At 58.7% G+C, this 19,811-nt stretch overlaps 1 protein-coding gene across 2 annotated transcripts; it reads right to left on the bottom strand.

The window, feature by feature from the left end:
• Positions 1–1,307: 1,307 nt before the first annotated feature.
• Positions 1,308–9,009, bottom strand: AMOTL2 (angiomotin like 2). 2 transcript variants are annotated; one of them, XM_048077367.2, is made up of 10 exons: positions 8,865–9,009; positions 7,602–8,353; positions 6,015–6,246; positions 5,004–5,148; positions 4,664–4,756; positions 3,633–3,928; positions 3,243–3,535; positions 2,895–3,067; positions 2,577–2,726; positions 1,308–2,397 (listed from the first exon to the last, which is right to left on the bottom strand). In XM_048077367.2, the coding sequence occupies exons 2-10, from the start codon at positions 8,285–8,287 to the stop codon at positions 2,339–2,341; spliced, it is 2,127 nt and encodes a 708-aa protein (XP_047933324.2). In that variant the 5' UTR covers positions 8,288–8,353; positions 8,865–9,009; the 3' UTR covers positions 1,308–2,338. The 2 variants fall into 2 exon arrangements, with proteins under 2 accessions (XP_047933324.2, XP_047933325.2); XM_048077368.2 differs by having other exon boundaries at positions 6,015–6,243.
• Between the last annotated feature and the right edge of the window lie 10,802 nt (positions 9,010–19,811).

Here is a 19,811-nt window from a genome sequence, read left to right as displayed (position 1 = left end):
CAGGGACACATCCTGGCCTGAGTGGGACACGGCGTGTGATGAAGGCCAGCGGGTGCCAGCGATGCCAGGGAGGAGCTGCGGCTGGGGGCAATGCCGTGGGGACAGAGCCCAGCTCCTGCCCTGGCACTGCCTCCAGGGAAGGGAATCGGAGTTTTCGGAGCCAACCTGCCTGCTGCCTCCTCCCCTCTCTGCAAAATTTGGGAGGCATTTCTCACCGGTGGAGGCTGCTGCAGCAGCACGGGCCCTCAGGCTGGATTTTGGTGGGTCTCAGCTCCTCCTAACCCGCGGCCCCACTGCCTGAGCTGCATCAGGCTGTTCCTGCAGCTGGAAAGCAACCTTACCAAAACAAAGCAGCCCCAGCCCTGCTGGCTGCAGCAGCAGAAGCATCCTGCCCCATCCTGCCTCCTTTATAGGTGGGCTTTGGGGCTTTCCTTCCCCTTCCTTTTTTCTTTTGCAGCTCTTGAAAAGCTGCCTGCAAGCAGCCAGACCTGCTGCAAGGCCGACCTGCATCCGGATTTGGGTAAATAAAGCAGCGGGCGTGAGCTGCTGCGGTATGCCAGGAATGCTGCAGCTCTTCCCGAGCGGCCGCTGCAGCCCCTGGGGAGCAGGAGCAGGGGGAGGCAGGGCAGGTACGGCCCAGCTCAGGGCTTCCCATCCCTCTGGGCCTCTCCAACCTGCCCCTAAAGGGATGGAGGCTCCTAAATTTTCAGCCATGCTCCCCCAAAGCCTTGGGCTTGAGGAGCTAAAGCTCCCCAGCACGGCATCTCCAAAGCCGCCGCGCTGAGCACAGCAGTGAGCGAGGCCGTGCAGTGGCTGCACATCACACCAGGATGGAGACACGCTCACAAGAGGAACGCTGCGGGTAGGAAGGGTGGCTCGGAGCTCGCGTTCAGCATCGCCGTCACACTGGTACCCACCATACTCAGAAGCCACCTTCCAGGGTGGTCCATCTGTGACAGCGGTCAGAAAAAGTTCAAGTGACTGCGGCAAACAAGAGCATCAAGCTGGGGAGCATCATTTTGTGGCTGTGCAAGTCCTAAGGCAGCCCCATCTCGAACACCAGAACTTCTGGCCTTCCAGAAGAGAAGAGTGAGGAGCCGGGCAGCACGGGAAGGGCCGAGAGGTGGCTGCTGAAGCCCTGGAAGAGCTCGGGGACCAGGAAGGGCTTGAAGACCTGGCAGCGAGGAAGTCTCACCAGGAGGAAGAGGAAGGTTGTGGAGCATCACACGGCTGCGTCCTTCACCCCAATCTCCACTTCCCCGGGCAAGCATGGCATCGCATACGAAAAGAACACTGGGGGGGGGGTGTCGAGATTTGTGGGTTTTTATTTATTTTTTTATTAAAATATTGTTATACCAAGTGGAATGCTACAGCAATCTCGGTATAGGGCGGCATAACGAAACAGCCAGGTTTACGTTTAAATACTCCAGATAACTTAAAACGCACAAACAAGAACTCGTCGTCTTTGGCAGGAAAAAAAAGTTCACAGCACGAAATACTTAAAAAGAAATACCAATATTAATATAAAATATATTAAGTTGTGGGTTTTTTTTTTCCTCTTTCATATTTTGCTTTGTTTTCCACTTTGTAAACAATGCATGAGAACCAAACGCATTTTTTACGTGTCTGGGAGAGAAAATAAAAAATGCAGTTGTCCAGCAAATGCACACATGTTTGAAGAAGAAAGAAAAATATATATATATATGCACGAAGGGCAAGGCTGGGAAGTGTCTGAGTTCTGAGGACCGAGCAGTCAACATTGGCTACGGGCAGAAGCCAGCTGCCAGTAGAGGAGGGGGCCACGGGGCGGTGCGTCCCACCTGGACATGGTGCACGCTTGCTCCACTCTGAGCATTTCATCTCCAGCAGGTTTCTCCTCCACCTTCCATTCCCTCTATTATTGTTTTTTTAGTTTTTGCTTAACCAACACTCCATTCCCTCCCTTCGTGAAAAAAAAAAAAAAGGGATGTGCCCAGGGCTCTCCCAGTAGCTCCTGAGATGGGGATGGAGATGGGAAGGAGTCAACAAGGGAGGGATGGGAAGAAACCCCAGGGGAAGTGGGGAAGAAGGCTGAAATGATAAATACATTTGCTCCCGTCCTACAAAACAGGGGTGTATTTACAGGGGGTCACATCTCCTGGGCTGTCAGGCAGCTGCCACCGGGGCCAGGTGCTCCAGTGTCCCCAGGGACACGCACAGGGCACATGGTGGGGACAGTGGCCAAGACTGGATGTGGAGGACTGCACTGTCGCCTCTCCTCTTTGGACAGCTCCACCACGGTGACAGCGGCTCTCCCCGGCCACACTGGGGAAGTTGAGGCAGGGAGGCCAGAAGAGCCTTAAATCAAGATCTCCACCATGTCAGACAGGTCTGGGGCTCTGGGGGCGGCTGAGCTCTCTGCAGAGAAATGAGGGGAGAACGTGAGGCCTGGAGAAGCAAGCAGGATTTTCTTCCTGGAGCCAGACTGCTTCAGTTTTAGTGGATTTAGTCTCAGCTCAAAGCCGACAGCCAAGCCCAGCCCCACTCCCTGCACCTCCCGCATCCCTCGGAGCATCCCTGGGGACTGCGGGACTCACCCTGCGAGCCGGCCGGGCACTCTGCGCCCTCGCCCCAGCTCTGCGCCGCCCCGTCTGTCTGCGTGCTGCCATCCTTGCTGCCGCACTTGGCATGAGAGGGTGGGGGGACAGCGGTGGGCACCGCTGGCACTTCATCTGTTGTGGTTTTGCCTGCCAGAGGAGATGTCGTTAGGGATTTGTCAGCATGGGAGAAATCCCACCCAACACGCCCCCAAACCTCCCAGCTATGGAGAGCCACTTCCAAAATTGCAAGGGGAAATTTTAGGCTGTTCCTTGCTGGGAAGCAGAGGTGAGGAGGGCTGGGATGCCCTCATTTACCTGCACTGCCCCTGGAGGTGCCTTCTGCGGCGGAGGCGACAAAGACAGATGGCACAGACTTGGCCGGTCGCAGGGAGCCCTGGAGGGCTTTGCTAGGATCCCTCCGCGAGCGCTGCTGCAGGACTTTGATGACGGCGTCCTTCTCCAGGATTTGGGCATGAAGGGCTTTTAACCTGGAGAGGTGAAGAGGCACAAGTTGAGAAGAGGAGGAAGACCATCGGCCAGCGTGACGGAGCCAAAGCCTTGGATGAAGCCTCACTGGGGCCACCTGGCCCACTGGGGATGCTCTGTGACCGCACCGCCCAACGAGCAGCTCGTCGGAAAGCAGGCCTGGTGAGGTGGGACTACCTGTTCTCCATCTCCTGGTGCTTGTGGTTGGCCAGCAGGAGGTCCTCATTGAAGCTGCTGTTGGGCGAGTGCCGCGGCGAGTGGCTGATGAGGGTGGTGTCCCGCTGGGCCGCGGCGGTGGCGGCGGCATCCATGGCGAACTGCCGCATGGTGCACTCCTCCAGGTACTTCTGCTCCCACTTGGTCATGTCAGCCTCCAGGGCCAGGATCTTCTCCTCCTTCTCCCTCAGCTGCTCGGACAGCCTGTGGGCACTCAGCTCGGGCGTCCCCCCGCCTGCGGCGCCCACTTGCCTCTGAAGCAGACAAAAAAAGACCCACAGAGAAGGTGAGGAGATGCCGGGATGGAGGTCGCAGGCGCCTCCTGCCGCATGGTCCCCAGGATGCCCCCACCTGCTGAGCTCGCAGCATCTTCAGTTCCTGCTCCAGGCGGGTGCGGAGGCGCAGCTCGAGCTGCTCCCGCTTCTCGCAGGCGGCCTGGAGCTGGCCCAGGGCTGCCTGCAGCCGCTCCACCTTCTCCACGTACGCCCGCTTCTTCCGCAGCTCGGCCTCCGCCTTGGCTGCCCGTGCCTGGGCGCTGCCCAGCGCCTGCTCCAGCAGCTCTGCCCGCCGGCGCTGGTCCTCATTGGCACTGCGCAGCAGGGAGGCTTCCCGCTCCAGTTTCTCCTTCTCCTGCTGGTGCTCATAGCCTGCAGAAAAACACAGAGCTCAGCCCCGGAGACACAAAGGTGAGGGAGGAAAGAGCACATGGAGGCCCCTAAAAAAGAGGCCGTGCCTATGGTTCTTGACCCAACTGCATGGTGTGAGAAGCCCTTGCCCAGCATGCGTGGTGCGTCGGTGACGGGTGACATCCCAGCAGCACAGACATCAGAGCATGGACATGTCCTGATGGACACGGCCACAAGCACGGACACTAGCTGCATCAGAAAACCTCCTTTTGGCATACTGCAGCCCAAAATTTGAATTGTGACAGAAAAAAAAAACAGTCCTGGCTTGTAGCTAGCCACTACAGGGAAGAGGACACAATTCCTCCCTCGTAACACCAACACCGTCTCTCTGCTGAAATAACACACAGCAGAAATGTAGAGATGGATCTTGCTGTATTCCCCCCCCACCCCCCCCAAAAAAATCCCAGCTTGCTCAGGAGAGAGGAGCAAAGGAAGGGCCAGGCGGGCGCAGGGAGGGAGTGCGGACTTTGTGCTGGAAGAGCCGGCTCAGCAGCAGGAATGCGGAGAATGCAGGTCACCCCGCCGGCCGGCCGGGATTAATGGCTCGAGTCCAGCGCCCGGAGCAGCACAGCTATCCCTGGGGAAGGGCAAAAAGCTCCCACCCGGCCCCCGCCGCCTCCTCCCCCAGCTTAAAGGCTTCTGCACCGAGTCCCTGCCCCAGGGGAGCCAGGTGAAGACGAGCCCCCGGGGACTTACTCTGTGCCAGAAGCTTCGCCACCGTGCCCTGGTTGCTCTCCTGGTTCTCCTGGGTCTTGCTGGCCAGCTGCTTGTTGGCTGATTCCAACCGTTCTGGCACAAAAATGCAAAGAAAAATTCAGATTTAAAATAATTGTTTTGATCGGATGAAGCGGGAGCCCTTGGTGAAAACACCCAGAGTAATGAAACTTCTAAAAAGAAATCTGTCAGGGAAAAGCCAAGGGCTCGGGGCGCCTGCAGAGACAGGGGTGCGGAGGGGCCTGGCCAACCAGAGCCGCCATGGAACTGGGGGACACAAGTGGACCACCCCGATGCTCCTGTGGGTCGCAGCCACCCTCACCTTTCAGGTCTCGGTTGAAGTCCTGCAGCCGCCGCATCTCCCCGTCTCTCTTGGTCCTCATGGCTTTCTCCAGCGCTTCCCGCTTGGAGGACGCCTTCATGAGGTTTTCGTAATCCTCCGAGATGCGCTGGATCTCCGTTTCCAGCTGGGGAGGAGGAAGTGACGGGCGGGGGTGAGATATTTGTGGAATGAGGAAAAGAAAGGCAGATGCTGGCGAAACATCGCCCGGGCTTCTTGACCTGCCTTAAGCTGCCAACGGGACTCAGAAAACCCATAGGAGTGGCAGCGAGGAACCCCCACCACAGCATGTGTTTTGGGGGAAAAACTCTTTTTTTTTCCCCTGCTTTTAGCTTTGTGGGCACAGAGGGAGTTTTCTCACTGGCCCTAGCATGGACTTGGCTGCGCCGCAGTCCCCCTGCGCTGGCCCAGCCTCTCCCTGTGCCTCCAAGTGTCCATCTGTCCGGCGGGGAACAGCCCTGTCCTTGTGCACAGCCGCACAAAGGGCTTTCTGTGGCAGCCTGAGTGCTACCGGAGGCGCAGAGTGGGCTCTCTTCCCCTCCTCTTCCCCGCTCAGTGAGGACGAGGAGCTGCCCTGCCACTGAAGCACAGCTGTTTGCAGGGAGAAGCCACCAGAGGGAGGGGGCAGAGATTAAAACACAAAAGGGGGGTGAATTTCCCCAGCAGCTGTTTGCCCCAGGCGGCAAGGAAGCAAATGCACAAGCTCTGCCCCAAAACAGGGGACAAAGCCTCGCTGTGCAGATGAAGCCACACCGGGGGGCGGGGGGGGAACCCACTCCCAGCCCAAGCCTGCTGCCCGCAGCACGTCGGGGTGGGAGGTCACTGAGCCGTGTCCCCTCCTCCCAGAGGGATGGAGGTGGGCAAAGCTCTGGGTCGAAGCAGAGGTGGCTCCACCGAGTATCCGCACTCGTTGCTCAAATCCCAAAGAAACGGCAGGGCTGGGATCCCGCATCCCACTCCGACACGCGAACACCAGGGCGGAGGCCGGCTCACCTTCTGGATGCGGCTGGCTTTCTCCGCGCAGCTCTCCAGCTCCCGCCGCAGCTTCTCGTTCTCCCGCAGCAGCCTCTCGTTCTCCCGCAGGACCGCGTCCGCCTGGGCCAGCCGGCTGCCGGCCGAGGCCGCCTGGGCGCTCATCAGGGCCTCCACGCCGGCAGGGCCGAGCGAGCCCAGCGCGCTTGGCACGGGCAGGAACGCCGCGGGGACGGGCGATGGCATCAGCCTGCTGGGAGGAAGGAGCGGGATGCTGAGGGGCTTTGCAGGGACAAAGCACGCCAAGCAACTCCAGCACCCTGTGGATTTCTTACAGCCCCCATGTCTTCCTCCTCTAGGTGACCCTTGTGGAAAAACAAAGCTCCTGAAGCACCTGTGGGTGCTGCTTGGGCTCACCAGAGGGACGAAACAGGTGCTGGGTGCCCCCAGGTCTCCCAAAAGGATGAGGGAGGCTCTGAGAGCACCCAGCCTGCCTTCCAGGGCCAGGAAGGGTTTGTGTTCTCACTCAAGCACTCTCAAATGCGAGGCAAATCCCATCTCACAGCGTGGAGCTCGAGCACCTCCACAGCCAGGATTTAAGCACCTGGGACACCTGAGAACTTCAGGACCTGGCCGCTGTGTCAGGAGGGGCTCCAGTCCCACCCTGTGACTGGGGATGATGCAGCTAGGAAAATCCTCGGCAAAGGATGCGCCTTGAAAGCCTGCAGCTCTACCCTTTTTCCTCATTACTTTCTGGGCAAAGCAAGGGCTCCTGGCACGGCTCCTGGCTCAAAGGCTCACCACCAAACTATTAATACCTCCTCATTACAGCGCTCCGAGTTCCTCGACATCCCACAGCCGCCTCGGCCATCCCAAGCCGTGCGACCGCCCCGCCGGAGCCGCCCCGCTGGAGCCCGCATTCCTGCGGGGTGATATAGGAGTGAGGAAGAACAAATGCATCTTCCTCGTGGCTCCCCTTCCCCTCTTTGTTCCCTGGAAGGAGAGCGCTTCCTGCCAGAGATGCTATCGCTCTCAGCCCGGGTAGGTCAGCAAGGCGTGGAGCAGCGTGCGTCCCCCTGCCTATTGCAGTTCCCCTCTTCACCCCGTTTTCCACAGAAGACGATGCTTCCAGCCCTCCCCAAATGCCAGGCGATGCCTGAACCTCTGCGCCCACGGATCTCAAAGTGGAGCTCAAAGTGGAGCTGGGCTTTGCTGAAGGAAGAAGTGCCCAACACTTATCCACGCCACTGGCAGAGCCCCCAGCAGCTCCCCTGTGGCATGGAGGGGAGCCCGGTGCCAGGGCCCGTGGGCATCTCTGGCTGGGGATTGCCGGGTGGCATTTTCCACCCCAGGGAGCACATTTTCCTTCCACGCTGGCCCGTGCCTGTTCCGAATTTAGCCATTTCCTGATCTGGTTCCAGCTCCTGAATTAACCCCAAATCCCTCCCAGAACAGCGGGGTTTTCGTTGCCAGTTGGAGAAAAACGAACCGCGGTCTGGCTACGCCAGGGAAAACTTGGGCAAATGGTGCTGCCCAGCCGCTTTGTGAAGCCGCGGCACCCCTGCACCCCAAAAACAGCGTGGCACCCGTGCAGGCTCTGCGGGTTACCTGACTTCGGGGTGCTGGAAGCCGGGACCGTCCCGGGAGCAGGGTCGGGGCAGGTAAGTGCCGGCTGCATCCTGGCTGGGGATGATGTAGGGATACTCCGGGGGGGGGCCCCGTGGCTCCGGCCCCTCGGGGCGCTGCCCTCGCAGGGTGTAGTGCCGGGAGAGCTGGGGGTAGCTGTGGGATGAGCTCATGGGGCTGTGCGCTTTGGCCCCATTCCTCTCCAGCGACATCTGCATCAGACGCTCACTCAGCGACCGCACGTGGCCGTGCTTCAGGTCCTTCAGCGAGTCGTCGGGGCGCCGGGCGCCGCTCTCGGCCCCCCCGGGCTGCTGCCCACCCCGCTGCACCGCGTAGTACTGGGAGTGCGCCTTGGCCTCCTCGTAGCTCGGCAGCTCCTCGCCCTTGTGCTGGGGCTGGCAGAGGCGGTAGCCGCTGTTTTCCGAGTAGAGGTGGTCAGCGTGATGCTCCTGGCCCTGGGGCTCCTGCCTGGTGGACTGCTGCACCATCTGGCTTTCCTCCTGGGTCAGGCTTTCCAGGGAGGAGCGGGGGCTGCCGCCGCTGCCGCCGCGCAGGGCTTGCTGCTGGATGGCCAGCAGCGTGCGGTTCTCCGTCAGGTTCCCATAGCGCAGCTGCTCCTGGATCAGGCGGTGCAGGACCGTCCCGCTCGAGTCCTCCGCCGTCCTCATCTCCGCTGGCAAAGCCGCGCTTCCCTCCGAGGAGCTCGCGTCGGGATCTAGCGGCGAGGTGGGCACCTGCGTGGGGAGACGGGGGGACGTCGGTGGGGAGCTCGGGGACGTCGGTGGGGAGCGAGGGGACGTTGGAGGGGAGCTCGGGGACGTCGGTGGGGAGCGAGGGGACGTCGGTGGGGAGCGAGGGGACGTTGGAGGGGAACGAGGGGACGTTGGTGGGGAGCGAGGGGACGTCGGTGGGGAACGAGGGGACGTCGGAGGGGAATGAGAGGATGGTGGAGGGGAGCGAGGGGACGTTGGAGGGGAGCGAGGGGATGGTGGAAGGGAGCGAGGGGAAGTCGGAGGGGAGCTCGGGGACAGGCAGGGAGGTTGGGGACGTCGGCGGGGAGCTCGGGGACCGTCGGGGAGCTGCTGCTGCCGCCGGGCAGCGGGAGCAGGCCGGCCTGAGCCCCGCCGCTCTCGCCACAGCCCCGAGCTGGGGGCTGCCTGCGGGGCTCCGTCCCGTCCCGGGCGGCCCCCGGGGGGCAAAGGGAAGCCCCCTGCCCGCGGGATCCCGGGGCCGGGCGGCACTTACCGGGGCATGGCGGGAGCGCCGAGGCCGTGCTGCTGCCCGCGGAGCGCGGCCGGTGCCGACTGCGGGCCGGGCCGGGCTCTGCTATGCCCGGAATGCGGGGCCCGCCCCGCCGCCGCCGCCGCCGCCGCCGCCAGGGGGAGCAGCGCCCGCCCCGCCGCCGCCATTTCGGGGCTGCCCCCCTCACACGGCCCGGCTGCCGGGGCTGGGGGGGGGGGGACCGAGGGGACGGGGGGGGCACGGCCACGGGCCGGGCCCGGTGCCCGAGGAGGGGTCGGCGGGGGGGAGGCGGCGGCGTGGTGCAGCTGCCGGGCGCTGAGGGGGGGCGGCGGGGCCTGCCCGCCAGCTGGCCCGGCCGCATCAATCTTGGTGTGCGATCAAAGCTGCGGGAGACACGCCATTGTCTCCCAGCCACCCCCAGAAAGGAAAAAATAAATAATAATAAAAAAAAAAGAAACACACGCGCGCACACAAAAAGTCCCCGTCGGCCCCATCTGCTCTGCCCTCACGGCCCCCCCTCAGCCATCGCCGCCCCCAGCCCCGGGACGGGCGCTGGGTGCTTCTCGTCAGGGGGCGGAAAGGCCGAGGGATGGAGGGGGACGTGGCGACGGAGGGTCACAGCAGGGCTTTGTGGCTTTGGGACGCCAGGGGACGGGGGCTCTGCTCCTTCCCAGCAGGGAACGAAGCCGCTTTGCCCCCACGTGCAGGCCGGCGGCTCCCCAGCACGTCCGCCCGCGGGCCCCGAGACGGCAGATGGCCCGGGGGGCGGCGGGGAGGGGGGCAGCGGAGGGGCAGGTGCAGGGAAAATTGCTAATTAGATACGGGACATTAAGCTCTCTCATTCCGGAGAGAGGGAATTCGGCACCTTCCAAACGCCGAACAAAGCCCGGAGTGGGCCATCGGGCTTGTCCCCTTCCCATCCTCAAGAGCTTTGTCTGGGGGGACGGAGGGGGACAAGCTGCCGGGGAAGCTCCGCTCGGCCAAAGCCCCGCTGCCAGCCAGCAGCATCCTTCAGCGAGGCACGCGGGAGAGTGACGGATGCGTGCTGCAGAGCCCAAAAAGCAGCCAGTTTTCCCCATGATGCAGGCGCTGGGCTTGTTGTCGGCGGCTCACGGACCAGTTAGAGGGCTGAGCAACATGAGCTTCCAGCCCAGGTCAAGGTGGAGACCACGCTGCGGGTGTGGGGGAGGTCCCCAACCCTGCCAGGGCTTCCTGACGGGATGGGGGGACCCAGCGTGACAGAGGCCCCGGTAGGACCAGAGCCCCCCAGCTGCCTCCCCTGGCTCATCCACCAGCCTTATCTATGCCTGCGTCATCCCGCTTCCCTTCCTATCTCAACACCGCTCTATTTTTGGCAGCAGGAAACCCCTCCTGGGCTGATAACACCACTCTGGAAAGTGATCTGAAGAGGAAAAGCCCTCTGCTCCTCTTTTTCTTTCTGCCACTTGCAGATATGAGAAGCCTCCACCTTTCCATCTTCCCCCGGTGAGGGCTGAACAGCAGCTGGCTATTGAACATCAGGGATCGACCCCGTCCCGCAGACCCGCCGGGCTCCCCACACGAACCCTGTGCCCCTCATCGGGGGATGAAGCATGCAGAAAGGTCGAAGGCAGCCCCATAAACCCAGACTTGGCAGTCTTGCAGGGCAGGGAGGCTGAATTGGCAAGGCTGGGGAGCGGGGATGGAGACAGGGATGCCGGGTAGGCAGTGGCGTGCCACATCCTCGGTCAGAGCCAGGATGCTTGTGATTGCTGAGTTCCATCCTGGGGGCTCGAATCTGTTTAGCCATCAGATTATATTCCTGATGTGTTATCTCCCGTGTAACGCTTCCCACCTTTAGGAAAAGCGGATAGACCAGCAGTTTTTTGGCTGTGGGGAGAAGCAGCCAGGGTTCCCAGCAGCCCCGATCCCAAAACCTGGGGCAGCAGCGGGGAGGAGGTGAGTGCAGGTGCCGGGGCCGCGGGCTCCCTGCATGACACACAGCCCGGCGATGCCAAACCCTGCCACTGACCTCACCGCCCAGCCTTATCGGCGAGGCGTTGGAGCGAGGTGAACGAGCCAAGAAAATGCTCATGGGATGAGATCACCTCGGCTTTCTTCGCGGCTCCCAGCCGCCGCTCCCGAGCCCGCAAGCCGGGGAGGATGCGCGCGATGGGGAGGAGGTTTGCAGCCAGCAAACTGGTCCTGGAGGGACGGCGACAGCATGCAGGCAGCCAGGTGCCACAGCCTGGCCACCAAGCCCTGGGATGCTGAAAAATCCCTCCCGCCCCTCTCCCAAGCTCCTGCTTTAAAGCGAGAAGGAAAAATGGGGCTTCAGGAACCACACAAGTGCCCATTTCCCAGTCCCATGCTGTTTCCCAGTGCCAAGATCCGTGCAGGCTTGAGCTGCTGGGGCTGCTGACCCATGGCTTGTGAATAGCTCGGTGGAAGGACCTCAGGGATGTCCCTGGGGACACAACAAGGCACTTGTGTCCTACCTGCCCCTGGGGACGTCACCAGCCCATGTCACTATGGGTGGCTCCCTGCATCCTCAGATGCTCGAAGGGTCCCACATTTCACCCCAAAACCTTTCCATTACAGCAGGGACAGGTACAGCAGGTTGCAAACCCAAAGTGCTCACATAGCTGTGAGCCAAGGTGCAGACCCTCCACGACTTTAATTATTCCTGGGATAACAAGTGCCCAGCCTGCGAGCCTCGTGCCAGGGCCTTGCAGAAGGGCAGCATCCCTCGCTGCCCCGTGGGAAAACCAGGCAGCCTCGGTGGGGGCGCAGCTGGAGCGACGTGGGGACCGGGGCTGGTGACGGTGCGGAGGGGCTGACAAGGATGTCCCCACAGACAGCCATCCCCCAAGACTCAGCTCCTACTATGCTGGTGCTCACACAGGCATCTCCCGTCCCTACATCATGGATGAGGTAGGAAATGCGAGGGGTGATGTGCAAATTTTTGGCTAAGCCATGTGGGCATCACAAAGGGGCCGGTGTCCTTCTCTTCCCCTTCTCCGCATTTTAATCCCCCCCTCCGCCCCATTCTTGAAGTGAGTCATTTCCATTCCTGGATATTAACTTGTCCTTTTCTGCTCTCGCCAGCAATAATTCGGCCACTTTCTCACCTTTGTGGCATTTTCGCTCTTTCCTGAGAAATGCGGCGCTCTGGGTGCGATTTCCTGCCCGTGGGAGGGACAGCAGGGCAGGGGGGGATCAGGACGGAGCAGGGCCGTGGGGTGGCACAAGAGCCAGCTCGTGTCACCTCTGCCTGCCCCGTGGGCTCCAGGTCACCCCCCACGGGAAGGTTTGGCTTCACAGCCGTGCTGTGGAGGGCTCGAGGTGGGAGAAGATTGAGAAGAGGAGGCAGGCGAGACGAGGGAGACAGCAGCCACTGAAGAGCAGCCTGCTGCTAAATTTTCATGCAAATACCAAAGAACAAAACCAGAAAGGAGAAAGACCAGCTGTTCTCCCAGAGCCCCCATCGCCGCCCTCCTCCTCCAACAGGCTGCCTCTCGGGGCAGCTGGGCTGGTCTTTGAGCTAGCAGCAGCTTTTTAACGGCCTGAGAGAGCCCAAAGACCAACTGGGAACAGAATATGGAATAGAGGGTGGGAATGATGGGTGGATGGATGGATGGATCTTCCTTTTTGCCCCATTTAAATGTCACAGAGATAATGTCTTACCAGACCGAAAATTAAATAGCTAAAATCTTCACATTTGCCATTTCTTCAGGGGCCGCAGGGCTACTGGGGGAGAGGGGGAGGTATCTTGATTCAAAGACGTGTCAGGGAAGAGGCACGAGGAGGAGATGCAGCACGGGGAGGTGAGGGATGCTCCAGGGACCACTTTTCAGCAGCACCAGCCCGTGCCCAGCTCGTGCCACCGATGCACACCCAGAGCATCCCTGGGGAAAAAGAAACCCTGGAGACCGGGCTCGGTGGTGTTATTGCCAGCTCTGGCATGCTGACAGGGAGGGTGACACCAAGCTGTCACTGCTGAAAGGCAGCGGATTGCCGGAGGGCTTGTTCCTGAGATGCAGCTCCAGGCATACAGTGTACAGACACAGAGGGTGTGAAATGCCCCGTGACCCTCACGTCACAAATTTTTGAGCCCCTCCTGTGGTGGAGCTGCCAGGAACCTCCTGGAGTTCAAGATGGGGAAGCTCAAAGTCCTGCCCCTGGGGAGGAATGACCGGAGGCACCGGGGCATGCTGTGGGCACCCAGCAGGAGAGCAGATCTGCAGGAAAGGCCCTGGGGGTCCCGGTGGGCACCCAGGTGGCTGTGAGCCAGCAGTGTGCCCGTGTCCCAGAGAAGGCCAAGAAGTTAGGCGAAGCCCCGAGAGCAGGCCGAGGGCATCCTGCCCCTCTGCTCGGCACCGGGGAGGCCACAGCCGGGTGCCGGGGCCAGGCCCGGGCCGCCCAGCACAAGACAGACCCGGGCACACCGCAGGGAGCCCAGATGAGGCCACCGAGCTGCTGGAGGGCCTGGAGCCCCTCTGCTGCGAGGAGAGGCTGCGGGAGCTGGGGCTGGAGCAGGGGAGGGCCGGGGGAGCCCACCCGTGCCCATGGGTGCCTGCAGGGAGCTGCCGGCAGGACGGAGCCGGGCTCCTTGCGGTGGTGCCCAGGGACAGGGCAGGGGGCACCGGGCACAGACCCAAGCAGAGGGGGTTCCCTCTGGACGTCAGGAAGCACTTGGGGACCGTGCGGGTGACAATGAATGAGTGGGAAGGACATGACCTGAAAATGATGGTGAGGGAGAGAAAGGGTCGTTTAGAGAAACACCCTGAAACAGCAGCCCTGTGGCCAGCTGCTGGGAGAAGTGTGGGCAGAAGAGGATGCAAGAGGAGAAGTAGGGCAATAAGAAGGAAAAGAGCGAGAGCGATACCGAACTCAGCTACAATTGGCCCTGAGCACACCAGGCCCTAGAAGACACTCAACGCCTTGAGCTCCAGCACAGTGCAGCAGCGATGCAGGAGTCCCACGGCCAGCTCCAGGAAAGAGTGGTGCCAACACTGAACTCCGATGTCAGCAGAGCGGCCTTCCAGTGGAGCCGCGTGCTTCAGCTGCGTGCTCGATGATACAATAGAAAACGCCTCTGAAGCCCTGGCCCGCTGGTGCATTTCCTTAGCTCGCTGGAATTTCCGTTTCTTTCTTCCTCTCCCAGGCTCTTACCGAAAAACGGTGTCACCACGCGCGTCCCCTGGGCGGGCTCTGGAGGGAGGCCAGCCTCGTGGTCCCTCTGTCGTGCTCCCTGCGGGCGCCAGGTTCGGCTCGCCCATTTATTAATCACCCAAGGCGACTGCCGATCCAGGGAGAAGATTTACAAGGCGGGCAGGAAGTTCTTGTTTTTACAGGAGTGCCTCAAACACACGCACGCAGTAGGAAAAGCAAACATTCCAGGCATACCGAGGGATCCGCGGGATAAAAATTCCCCAAGCAGCCCGGATTAAGATACTCGCGGCACATGGAAACACTAAAACCCGGACTCAAGGATTTAATTGTCTGATTTAGCAGGCAGCCCCTGAGCCTGCTCCGTGGAACAACCTGAATTGCACGGGAAAAGCCCCTGCGGAGGGACAGGGAGGGGGGCAGCGGAGGTGCCCTTGCTACAGTAAAGGTCAGGGCTGGCCCCCACCGCTCGCCCAGCTCTGTGTGGACACCAGAGCCTTGTGGCAGAGCTCAACGTGAGCTTTCCTACGGGTTCCCTCCTTCGCAGCTGAGGCAGGGGTCACTCCGAATCAGTGCAATGATCCACGCTTGGAGGAGCAGAGGTGGACGCTGCTGTTGCTCTGCCTGCCCGCAGCCCAAGCTGGAGAGCAGCGGTCGTTGCTCCAGGCCAACACACGTTACCTCCCCCAAAGCCCCGTGAAGGTGATCTCAGCCTCACGACAACTCCCACAGATGAATGACACCTCCTGAAGCGTTGTTGGGGTCGGATGAGGGCAGAATCAGGTCCCATGGGTGGCTCCTATGGGATAATCCATCTCCTGGGCTGCTTGCCCAGCTCCACCAGCTGGGCCCCGAGTGCCGCCATCTGACAAACTCAACAGCAGCAATATTTTTTCATGCGTGAGTTTGCAAAGGAACCTAAGAAAGGCAGGAGGCAAACAGCGCTGAAGTCATTTGGTTTCTCTGCAGGAAAAGTAGCCCAAATTATGTGCTTCCCCTTTCTCTTTTGCACTTCCTTTGTCAAAGGATCTGTGCAACAAATTCGAGGTGATGCCCTTAGTCCTGATGACATGTTGGGCAATAACCTGAACTTCCTGAAGGGCTTTGTGTCTCTCTGGGTGAAGAAGAGGAAGAAGGACTGCAGGGCAAGAAAGTGAGAAAGGTCAAGAACCTTTGTTGGCTGGAAATATCCTAGAAGCTGCTGGAAGAGCTTCGGAGGGGAATGATAAGGAAATAAGTCATGAGCTGAAAGGGAGAGTTAAAGACAAGCACAAGTGTAAGGACATCCTAGAATAAAATCCACATTTGCACACTCAGCAAGTCGCCCCCCATGCAAAAAGCAGATATGGATTGCCCTGCGTGTTCATCCCAAATTGCAGCCCACCTGTGGGCATGAGCAGGGCCCCGCAAAAGCTTGTCGCTGCTCCCCTCCTGCAGCCCAGCAGGGATGCTCTGCATGATCTGGGTGAATTATTGAGACTTTGCATTTCAGCAAATCCTCTGAGCACTTTTGTTCTTTACCTCCTCTCTTTCCTGCCTCCGTTCACCACCAGCCAATGGCAGCAGCAGTCCAGGAGACCTTTTGCTGCTGGCGCGCGGTTCGGATGCAAACACTTCCTTCAGAAGTGGATTCTGCCCCAGTAACTGCAGTTGGCTTTAACGCATGGCTCTGCATTTCTTCTGCTGCCGTGTGTGCCTGCATCTGTGCCCTTCTGCTTTGCCCATGGCTTTAACTGGGCTTCCTGATGGTTTTCCCAGCAGGATCCTCCTAACACCGAGCGCAAGCTTGGCCATTCACGTCCGTACAACGCAGCACGTGCTTCTGCAGGCTCTGTGCTGTGCAGGAGCAGGTTCTGTGGCTGCAGGTGTGAGAAATCACCATAAAAGCTGCAGTTTCCACAAACGGCTCCCAGTGTACACTCAATCATATCCACAGATTTTACTCAGATCGGTTGTCACTTCTGATTCCGTAAATTCTTGCTCCCAGCCGAGCCCAGGCGGCCGCAGCAGGGCTGGGGCTGAGCCGTCCCCGTGCTACACCACAAGCCAGCTGCATTTAGCAAATTGAACGTGGCATTACAGAGACGTGAGTCATCATCGCTGGTGTTGTTTTCACAGACGCTCACGGCACAGCTCTGCGCCGCAGTGTTTTTGTTTGCCTCTGACCGTAAAAGCGTGACACACGCAGCTCACCCCGTGATAACAACACCTGGCCCACCAGCCACAACCCCGGCTCGTTAGGAAAGGTAAATAAAATCACACCTCGCAGCCGGACAGCCACGACACACACTGCTCGGAAGGCGGTGCTGGGGTGACAGGAGCCCCGTGGTGTCCCCTCCCTGCAGGTCACCGTGCTGTCGGGCTATCTCGGTGCCGTCACCGCCCCCAGGTATCGCCTGGGAGCAGCGTCCTTGCTGGGGACGCAAGGGGTGCAGGTGGTGTTGGGGGAATACTGGGGACAAGGGGATTTCCAGAAGGAGGTTGGGAGAGCTGGCTGGGAAACTCTGGGCACTTTTCACCCTGCCTTCCCCTACGCTTAGGCAACGTTAACCACCTTCCCTGAAGGCACGGCGGGATGGGCAGAGAAAGTCCTAAGGCTGCCGCACCGCTGGCACTGGGGCCGCACACTGATCTCCTCGCTCACTGCACCGGCTGGGGTCTGGCTCTCTGGCCTCGGCCGTGAGCGTGGCACCTCGCAGCACGAGCGCTGCCCTTCCACGAGCTGCCTCACCCCAGGAGGACGATGGTGGAGAGCCGAGATCAGATGTAGGCCGCTCATCGGTCATCTCTGCCCCCACAACGCGCCGTCACGCACACGAGATTACCCACCCAGACACACCGGGGACGTGGGCACTCGGGTGAATACACCCTGCTGGCTACGATGAGCTACAAACGCGCACTGCTGGACAGAAACGGGCTCAGATTTATTCCTGTCCCGAGCAGGAAACTAGAAGGGATAATACAGAATTAAGCTGTGAAGTTAACCTTCAGCTATGTAAATTATAGGGAATGAAAAATGCAGCCAATGTGAAAGAGTATTATAAAAGCACCTTAACTACAGGCACTGCATTATAAAGAGTAATCTTGCTGAGCTGGGACAGTGGAAAACAGCAAGCAAGTTTCAGCCTCAGAGCTATCTGGGATGAAAAATAAGGTATTTTTCCAACCACATCTGCTGTCACTCACCATCTCACTTGATAGCGACTGTATAAAAAAGGGCTGACCAGCTAAACACACATTAGTCATCAGGTAGCTATGTTGACAAATTGAATCATATTTAGTGGGATTATACCCAAGGCAAAGAATTTGGAAGATTAGCAAACCAAGCAATGTGAAAGCTTTGGCAAGCGCGCGTTGCCGAGACTCGTACTGCTGGTTTGGGAGCGCTGTGCTCCAAACCCACGCGCCAAGCCCCTCCTCTTCACGACTCGGAACCAATATTTGCACAAAGTTAAGTGAAAGCATGGGCGCTGACAGCAAGATCGACTGGATGGCTGGGGTTTTATCAGGGTTGTTTTCGTAGGGCACAAGGTCCAGAGCCAAAGGACGGCAACGACGTAGATCGTGGCCACGGAGATCACCTGTGGCTTCAGACCAGGGGTGTGGCAGGGGGAACGAGGAAGCATCTTTTTGGCAAACAGCTTTTTGGTACAGCACTATGCCACCTCGACATCATCCTGAACACAGGTGAAACAATGATTTTAATGACAGATTAAGTGTACTACGCTTTATATAGCTAAAATTAGGCATATACCTAAAATTACTATTCATTCCTCTATCCCCCAAATTAACTATTCAGTGGAATTACTGTGTTATCATACTAGTTTGAAACACACTGCTTTAGCAGCCAGATCCATGAACTACATTGCTTCCACGCTGATGTTGCTCAAAGGTAGGGACTTTGGGTAACGCAAAACTGATGAGCCTGGATTCTGGAATTACATGCATTTGCTACCGGGATCAGAGATGGGACACGAGTAACCCCTGGGTATTTAAATGGCCAGTAACAGGATTCTGGATGTACATGCATCAAATGCCATAATTCTGAGTCATTACACACCAATGTACTGAGCAAGAAGCTCACAGGCATTGTAAAGAATTAAGTCATGAAGTTAACCATCAGCTTAAATTACAGGGATTGAGAAATGCAACCAATGTAGAACTGACCTGTAAAGAAACTGCATGTGTTATGATATATGACCTCTTGCAATCTAGCTATTGTTTTATTTGGAAAAACAAAACATGGACGAGAATCAGAGAGCAGTTGAGGGAGGCAGGACATGGAAAGGCTTCCAAATGAAAAGAAGGCAAGAGAGCTGGTATGAAATAGAAACCTGCAGATGCAAGAATGCCCACAGGGAGGGCACCTGCTTCCATCAAATGTGGAGAAGAAAGTCTGCCGGGTCCTGGTGAAGGTAGGGGCGGCACTCAGTGGCTCAGGACAGCCACAACTGTACGCTGAACTCACAAACCTGGCTGATAAAAGTCCTTTGGAAGCCACATCTGTGTGTACTCCTGTGTGTAGCCCCTGTGTACTCCTTCTCAACATTCACACAGTTTGGCTAGCTTGCAAAGTTCAGTATTGAAAAAATATAGGGAAGAAAGAAAAGTTTGCCACGTGTGAGAGGGAAGAAGACAAGTGTATTTTATGCAAGGTGCAACTAGACACCCAACTCCAAGAAGAAAGATTGCTGTCTGGTGGCATTAATTTAATGAGATTCTGTTTGTTTATTCATGTTTTAGAGATCGTGATGATCTTTCTACCAAACACCAGGTAAAAAAGAATTACAACACGAAACTCCACATTAACTGTCCTCCTATGTCTGGGACAAAACCTTCAGGCTGTGCAGGTTTATTTGGAGGTTGGATGAGTCCCACAGTCACACCAACCCCGCAGTTATTGACAGGCACTTTTCCAGCACACTCAAAGCCATTAATGCTGACATTTTGTGAAGGATTAAAATCATTGTCCTTGCATTATTCTGGTGAGGATGAGGAAGTGGTGATATCAGGAGGCACAGAGAAGCTTGCTTAAAATAGCAAACAGAATTCCTGAGAAGATTCCCCATGTTTTTCTGGACACTAAGCATTATCCTGCAGAGGTAAAACAGCAGAGGGGGTGGAAATGGCAGCAGGGGTAACCATGCCTTCTGGAGGAATCCTGCAGCCCCGAGGCCGGGTCCAGCTTCCCATGGATGTTCACCTATGCCAGGACCTCACGCCTGCATGGTAGGGATCCCAGGACAGGAGAGAAGCCTCAGCGCCATCCCTGCTCCTAGCACAGCACCTGCAAGGGGTGCAGGACAAGCCGTGCGAGCCCTATGTCTGCCAGTGGGGCAGGGAAGGCCCCTTCCTCATCCTTCCCCCTTCCCAAGACGCCTAGTTTGCAGCGTGTTGTCTCATGGCTTCAGTGCCCATGCCTTCTACCTGCACATTTGGCTGTGCACAGTAACGGCAGGCGCAGAGTTAAGCCGAGAAAAACCTCGCACCTTTCCTGCCGCAGGAATGCAAACAAGCTCCCTGCGCCCCCTCCAGCTCTCTGTTGCAGGATTCAGCTAAAACATGAGGGCTGGGAGGAAGGAAAAGCGGCCAAAGCAGCATTCCCCAGCCTCAGGCTCTGCGCAGTGCTGCCGTGCCCTCTGCCGGGCCAGGCTGCCTCTCCGACCACCCTGCCCGAGCCTGCTGCACGCCGCCTCGTGCCCTCCCCATCCTGCCCGTACGCTTGCCTGTGTCCTCGCTACCTGCTGCCACATCCCAGCTCGGTGCCCAGGTCCCTGCCACCTCCTTTGGCCAGAGCCC

Source organism: Anser cygnoides, chromosome 9 (genome assembly GCF_040182565.1).
Source record: "Anser cygnoides isolate HZ-2024a breed goose chromosome 9, Taihu_goose_T2T_genome, whole genome shotgun sequence".
NCBI lineage: Eukaryota > Metazoa > Chordata > Aves > Anseriformes > Anatidae > Anser > Anser cygnoides.
This window is presented reverse-complemented; position numbering and strand designations above follow the sequence as displayed.